This window comes from Eurytemora carolleeae, unplaced genomic scaffold (assembly GCF_000591075.1).
Source record: "Eurytemora carolleeae unplaced genomic scaffold, Eaff_2.0 scaffold1990, whole genome shotgun sequence".
In the NCBI taxonomy this organism is placed as follows: domain Eukaryota; kingdom Metazoa; phylum Arthropoda; class Copepoda; order Calanoida; family Temoridae; genus Eurytemora; species Eurytemora carolleeae.
This window is the reverse complement of record NW_019397878.1, coordinates 8,044-15,147: the sequence shown is the minus strand read 5'-3', so window position 1 is coordinate 15,147 and position 7,104 is coordinate 8,044. Positions and strand designations below refer to the sequence as shown.

The following is a 7,104-nucleotide window of genomic DNA, read 5'->3' as shown; positions in this document are numbered from 1 at the left end:
TTTTTTTAACACAGGCCGGACTTTTTACCGCCCCATTCATAAAAAATAAAAATCATTTTAAATCCTTTAAATTTCTATCAATTTGAAAGTAAACATAATTCACGGTGATAGTATCAAAAATAAGAGTGCAAGGACAAAAAAACTCAGTTACAATTAGCTTTCTCTGGGATATCTTCGTTTTCAGATTGGTTGCGTATTTGCTGAATATGATCTGTTTAAACCTACTATTTATACACAAAATTGTATATATATATATATGCATTTTCGTATGAATTTGACACCGTTTTAAAGCAATTACTCGAGACCGGAATATCAGATATAATTTTCATGGGTCGCAATCAAGAGCTTAAGTGATAAGTTTTCAGCCCCTTTCATTTTTCCTTTAAGAAAACTAAAAATGTGCAAATTTGGTTTGTCATAGGCTTTCCAAAAAGCTAAAAATTATCAACATCTAACAACTGAAAGTGGGTCAAAACAAAGATGTTTAGTTCGTTTCAGAAAAAATAGTCATTCAGGCAGTATCCCTGAGGACTCAGACAGTTAGTATAAAAGCCCGTTTTTAGACCCCAAGGGAGGGCTATGGGTATTTAGGAAAAGTCAGAAAATTTCAAAAGCCTGAGACTAATACTTTTTGAGTTATGAAAAAGAAACTGCAGGGGGTGGAGTCAAATTAACCCCCTCCCCCTCCCCCCAGCAGGAATAGGGTTAAGTATAATTTCAAAAGAAACATGATGTACGCTAGTAATTATAGAATTAAAAGAATTGTTCTCCATTTATTAGTTATAAATAAAAGATATATTGAACTGTCTACTGATTTTGAGTAATTTAAGACCAAACAAACCGAAATCCAAACAAAACCAAATTTTTGAATCCTTCTTAAAAGTTGATTGCACGAACTCTCTCTCTCTCTCTGGTGCAGGAATTATAAAAGTTTAATTAAACTTGAAGAAATGAACTTGCAAAAATATAGAATTAATACAAATATATTTGTTATCAAAGACGGATACTAGACATGACTTTGTAAAAAGTTTTAATGAATCAAAATAACAATTCCAATTGAATTAAAATAATTATATAAAGTCTCCTTTTGAAAATATTATTTTTTTAGAAATTGTGTTACACTACGTTATAAATAAATATAAAGGATTTGAGATTTTGAAGACATTATCAATTATTAAAGTTTATAGAGTTTTATTATTTAGAATTAATATGATTCTTTAAAACTAAACAAAATATTGCGTGTTTTAATTAGACATTTTAGACATTTTAGACAGCTGGAAAACCATTAAATTCCCCAAATCCTTGATTAGCAAAATGAAACTATTGTTCTTGGTTAATGGTGTTTTACATTTCATGGTTTTGCGTTTTAGTCCATGGTTTGATTAGACAGGGGTACCTACAAAGAATGAAACTTAAAGATTACTTAAAAATATTTAAATATAACAATTTTAAGGTTAAATCAAATTGTCTGCATTGAATATACTCTAATAAAAGTTTTCAGTTGGAGGGAATCACAGTTACAATGAAAAAGAAAGAATAAATTCCTTACAGTCGTCTCTGGAATCTTATCCTTTGTTGGTAACCCATCACTTACATACGAATAAGATTAAGCTAAGTTTTAAGACTGGGTCTATATTGAAGTGTCGCTCGTCCTTGGCCCTTGTCCGAAATATGATCTTTCACCTTCTCAAGTTTGAATTAGATTTTTCAAATTTTTTTTTTTTAATCATCTTGATTATTATGAAACCCTGTACTTTTACTGGTTTTATTATTGTAAAACTCTGTACTTTTACTGGTTTTATTATTATGAAACCCTGTACTTTTACTGGTTTTATTATTATGAAACCCTGTACTTTTACTGGTTTTATTATTGTAAACCCTGTACTTTTACTGGTTTTATTATTATGAAACCCTGTACTTTTACTGGTTTTATTATTATGAACTCTGTACTTTTACTGGTTTTATTATTATGAAACCCTGTACTTTTACTGGTTTTATTATTATGAAACCCTGTACTTTTACTGGTTTTATTATTGTAAACCCTGTACTTTTACTGGTTTTATTATTATGAAACCCCTAAACCAACTGTATTTTCTTTCCTGAGGTATTTTTGTTGCATTTGTTTATTCGGAAGTTGTCTAGTCATGCTTCCTGTTTTTATACCATCTCATTTATTTAACGTTTTCCTTTTATTGTCCTCAAACTGAAATTATAAAACCAAAATTATAGAACAGACTGTTCCTTGGGAACCCAGTTTTGCATGAAACTAAGTTGTCTCAACCTTTTTACATGAAATTATGAACACCTGAAACTTCAAAGCCAACCTACTCAACCTTTTTACATGAAATTATGAACACCTGAAACTTCAAAGTCCTGCTCAACCTTTTTACATGAAATTATGAACACCTGAAACTTCAAAGTCAACCTGCTCAACCTTTTTACATGAAATTATGAACACCTGAAACTTCAAAGTCAACCTGCTCAACCTTTTTACATGAAATTATGAACACCTGATACTTCAAAGTCAACCTACTCAACCTTTTTACATGAAATTATGAACACCTGAAACGTCAAAGTCGACCTGCTCAACCTTTTTACATGAAATTGTGAATACTCTTAAGATTTTAACGAGCTCCCCGATCAAAATTTGAGGCAAATCGGTCTAGTGTATTCTCAGCTTTAGGATCAGACATTCTAGAAAACAAAGATTACCACTTTTAATGTAAAGTTATTTTCTTGCTTTTGCTCAAAATACATACTTGTTAAAATTACAAATAACTGATTGTACACCTAGTAATTTAGAAAAAAGTAAGGAAAAAAGAGGGAAAAATTATGGAATGAAAGAATGAACCCCATTGACTGTAATATGTTACAGATTGGTTTATATACTAAAAAATTATATGAGTAGCATTACCATGATTTTATATTTGAATTCCTTAAAATTAGAAGATGAAGATGTTCGATCAAAATTTATAAACACAAGGACTTTAGACCGCTTCGCGCCCATCTTGCATTTTAACTTTTAATTGTGGTTCTAACTGTAAGCGCCATCTTCTCTTTGTAAATATACAATAATACAAAAAATTTCGATGATTGTATAATATTTTTTTGCGCATTTATAAATGAAAAAGTTTGTACACAATTTTTTTAAATTTCTATGTGCCAAAAACCTTTCTGGGGTCATGGCAGGACCAACACAAAATTTTGGCCCGATTGGCCGTTTTGACGTTTATTGGACACAAACGAACAGATAAACATTGAGTTTATATACATTTAGAATCTATCTTGATGGAAATTTATTGACAAATAAAACGGAATCTTGTTAAAAACTCATATGATAAATACAATGTATTTCTATTCTTCTTCGTGGCGATTAAAAGATGAAAAAAACTGTTATTTAAAAACTTGTTCAGTGCAGAAAATTATTTGCAAAATACAAGTTTTTTCATCTTATTGTCTCTGCAACTACACCTTAGAGACTGAGGAATAACTTAGCCTTACAGGAAACAGTAAACTCTCTGCGCGCTGATAAAGTGACGATACCCTTAAAAACTTTCCATTTTCAACTGTGGTTTTTTGTGCATATCTGTTTCAGAAACAATAGAGGAAATTGTCTCCAGCATTAAATGCTTCAAACGTCAGAATCTTCGACATTATTTATAAGATAAAGGTTCAAAGGGTACCCGTAAACTTTTAGATAGGAAGTCACTTAAAATTGAATTGAACATGGCATTCGAAGTCACTCACCCCCCCCCCCCCCCCCCCCCCCCCCCTCTCCAGGGTAAAGCGTTTTACCAGCAATTCAAATGAATTGTTTAGCACTGAAGAAGAAGAAAACGTACATGGTTTGTTACATCAATAAGATAAAACTGTATTTTAAGATATAATAAGAAACTTATATTAATAAAAAAAAAATTTAATAAGAAAATAAAAACTTTTAGTTAATTATTTATTCTTCAAGTTTTACTTTTTACAGTTTAAATCTGATACATTTTTGAATAAATAAATAAATAAATGTCATATTGCATTCCCGTTACAGTTATTTAATGCCATAATGTTTATATCATTGTCTAAACTTACAAGTTACAACCCTTTTGTATTAATGCCCATAGAATTTTAGTTTAACTATACTATCACTAATGCGTATAATGCCCAAATGACTAGAAAACTTTTAGAAAACTAGTACATTTATATCTTGAAAATCCCAAATTACATGGATATGACAAACGTTACAGTACATTGTACAGTTTCTGGAGCCTGTTTAAAATTTACATGACAACATTTGAGCGTAAATGGTCAGTGGGTGCTTAAAAAAATTAGGGGATTTCTCCTCAGGGAAAAATGGTGGACGCTTTTGACGCGTTTCGTGCATGCAATTGAATTTAATCTAAATTTAACGCTGTAAAATTTCCATGTTGAAAACATGAAAAGCTCCAGAGCTGCAACAACTAATTATACATTGTCCTATCCTTGTAATCTAGTATTATATTATTATAAAATTATATGATTATATAATTATAAAATTATATAATTATATAATTCTAACTGCGGAGTCCAGTCTCTATGTATTGCAGTCGTCATTAACAATGATTTTCCAGCCAAGGTACCTGAAATAAAATAAGTATTGTAGGAAACGTACGAATACGATAGAAATTTCAAAAAGTTATTTCATAAAGGTTTTATCCTTTATAATCTTTTTTGTTCACTGCATCCACCATCCCAACTTATCAACAGCGTTGTCCAAAAAAATGAATCTTTAAAGATGACATTCAAATCCTAAAAATTTCACGATTTTTATTTACACAAGAAAATCTTGCAAGAGTTGAATATCATGATCAATAATCTAATCCAAAAAGTTACAAATATTTCTTACCGCAGAACTTAGAAATGTGAACCAATTTTTTTTGGTTATTTTCAAANCTCGATGTTAAATGTTAACTAATAATTAACCTGTAGATTAAATGTTCAAATAAAAATGTTTGACAAAAAGTTTATATTAATATTAAGTTTTGTTTTATCTAAATTAAAAAGATTAAACTTTATTTATTTTCCTTTTTTACATATTGTCACCCTAATGGAACAAATTGCAAAGAGTAAAATAAGCGCCGAATTTTTTTCTCTCCTTTAATAAAAAATATTCCGCATTGTGAATCATATAAGACGACATTCTTTAATACCTGTGTGTAAAGCACTGATAATAAACCACGTCTGGTGTATGCCTGTCAGGTTTCCACTGCACTATGCCGGGCTGACCTAAAACAGTACAATTTATGTACGTGTAACGCCAGGATTACCCACAAAGGATGAGACTTCAGGGGTCAATATAATTCCCAAAAGAGCTGATTTTCTCGATCCCAAAATTATTTTTTGCCCCCAATTTTTAAAAAAAATGCCCCCATTAAAAATTTTTTTTTCAAATTCCACTAACACATTTGCCCCATTTCCCCCCAATTTAAAAAAAATTTTCCCAATTTTTAAAATAAATGCCCCCAATTAAAATTTGTTTGTCAAATTCCACTAACACATTGGCACCCATTGCCCCCAATTTAAAAAAAATGCCCCCAATTTTTTTTTAAATTATCATTTAAAAAAAAATTGCTCCCAATAAAAGACTTTGCCCCCATTTCTTTCAAATTTGTCAATCCCAAATGGGATTGAAAAAGGAATTATATTGACCCCTGTGAGACTTCAATTGGTTAAATTTAGACTGAAAAAATTCCAGAAAACCAAGAATCTAAAAATAAGTGAAGAATTTCTCTACAGTCGTCTCATCGATATCATGCTTTGTGGTTAACCCTGTAAATTGTAATTAGGATTTCAAGAGTTTCTTCAAAAATCTAATAAATTTAAATATGATTCAAATTTTGATTCATGATCGAAACTAAGCTTTTTTCCACCAACAGTCTGACAGAAGATATATACCCAAATATTTTTTTAATCGTTCAAAACGTTTGGGGTCTCTTCGTTCAGGCCTCCTATCTTCTGTCAAAGATTTTGGAAACCCAAAATCTTGATTTTTTTTTAACGGATGATAATGTATTCCCACTCGCCAAACTTTAAGATACATAAAAAGTGTAATTGGAAGACGACATTTAATGTATTAACATTATTATTAATATTAACAAAATGATTTTAATTAATCGGTTGGTGCTGTAGATTTCACCTTCTTGACAGTTTAGACTGAGAGATCTTTGATATGCTCCAAAAGAAGTAAATTGGCTCCCAGGTTGACGGGGATCCTCCTTCCACTCACAAAGACGACCTTAATTATTTGTTATTATTACTATTATTATCATAATTATTATTATCATTGTTATTATTATTATCTGAACCTGTTGCAGTTGGAACAACATCTCCTCTCCGGTTCTGCTCCAGACCGGCAAATACTCTAATACTCCGCCGTTCTTCCGCCGATTTATATTCATATCCGCCCTCGGGATCATCAGTTATATAAAACGGATGATAACCTAGAATTAAACAATAATTTTATTTTGTTATTTTTCGACTGACAAGGTTTGTTGTAGAAAATAAGAAATATATATTTTTTTTCAAAAAGAATAATAAATATAATATTGTATTAAGGTTCAACAAAAATCAAAGCAAAATTTTTTTTATTACAGTTAAACCCTAAATAAGTCATAAAGAATTTATCATTGTCGTCTTGACAATTTTTCAATGGTTTTTTTAATTTTTTTTTACGTAAATCTTAGTATTTGCGAAAATAAATAAAAAACCATGAATATGCGGGAACAGTTTTAAAGAGCTCCATATAATAAATTAATTAAAAAACTAAATATCTGCAACATTTCATTATCAGAAAGTGAAGAATACGACATTTGGTGAATTTTTTCTATTTATGGCTTATTTAGGGTTTAACTGTGCGCAAATTGAAAACACGATGTACAAAATTTTTGCTCTGATCGGTATTTGCTGAAATAAACTATTCATATTGCAATAAAACTTTATTCCCTTTCTCTTACCTCCGGCAAATTCTGGGTTATCTCTCTCTTATACAAGAGTATAGGGTTCCAGGGGCGTACGAGGGCTTTTGTTTAGGGGGGCACAATTTTTGGGGTCCCCCCCTTGGCAACAGTATGCCCCCCC

General features: G+C 30.6%; 1 protein-coding gene across 1 annotated transcript in view; it reads right to left on the bottom strand.

The window, feature by feature from the left end:
• Window positions 1–3,963: 3,963 nt before the first annotated feature.
• Window positions 3,964–7,104, bottom strand: part of LOC111716194 (protein Skeletor, isoforms B/C) — a gene marked incomplete at its 5' end in the record, with an annotated part of 10,199 nt that continues 7,058 nt past the window's right edge. The window contains 4 exon segments of the mRNA XM_023491626.1: window positions 3,964–4,607; window positions 5,178–5,253; window positions 6,164–6,262; window positions 6,333–6,467. Coding sequence (XP_023347394.1) covers window positions 4,562–4,607; window positions 5,178–5,253; window positions 6,164–6,262; window positions 6,333–6,467 — 356 coding nt within the window.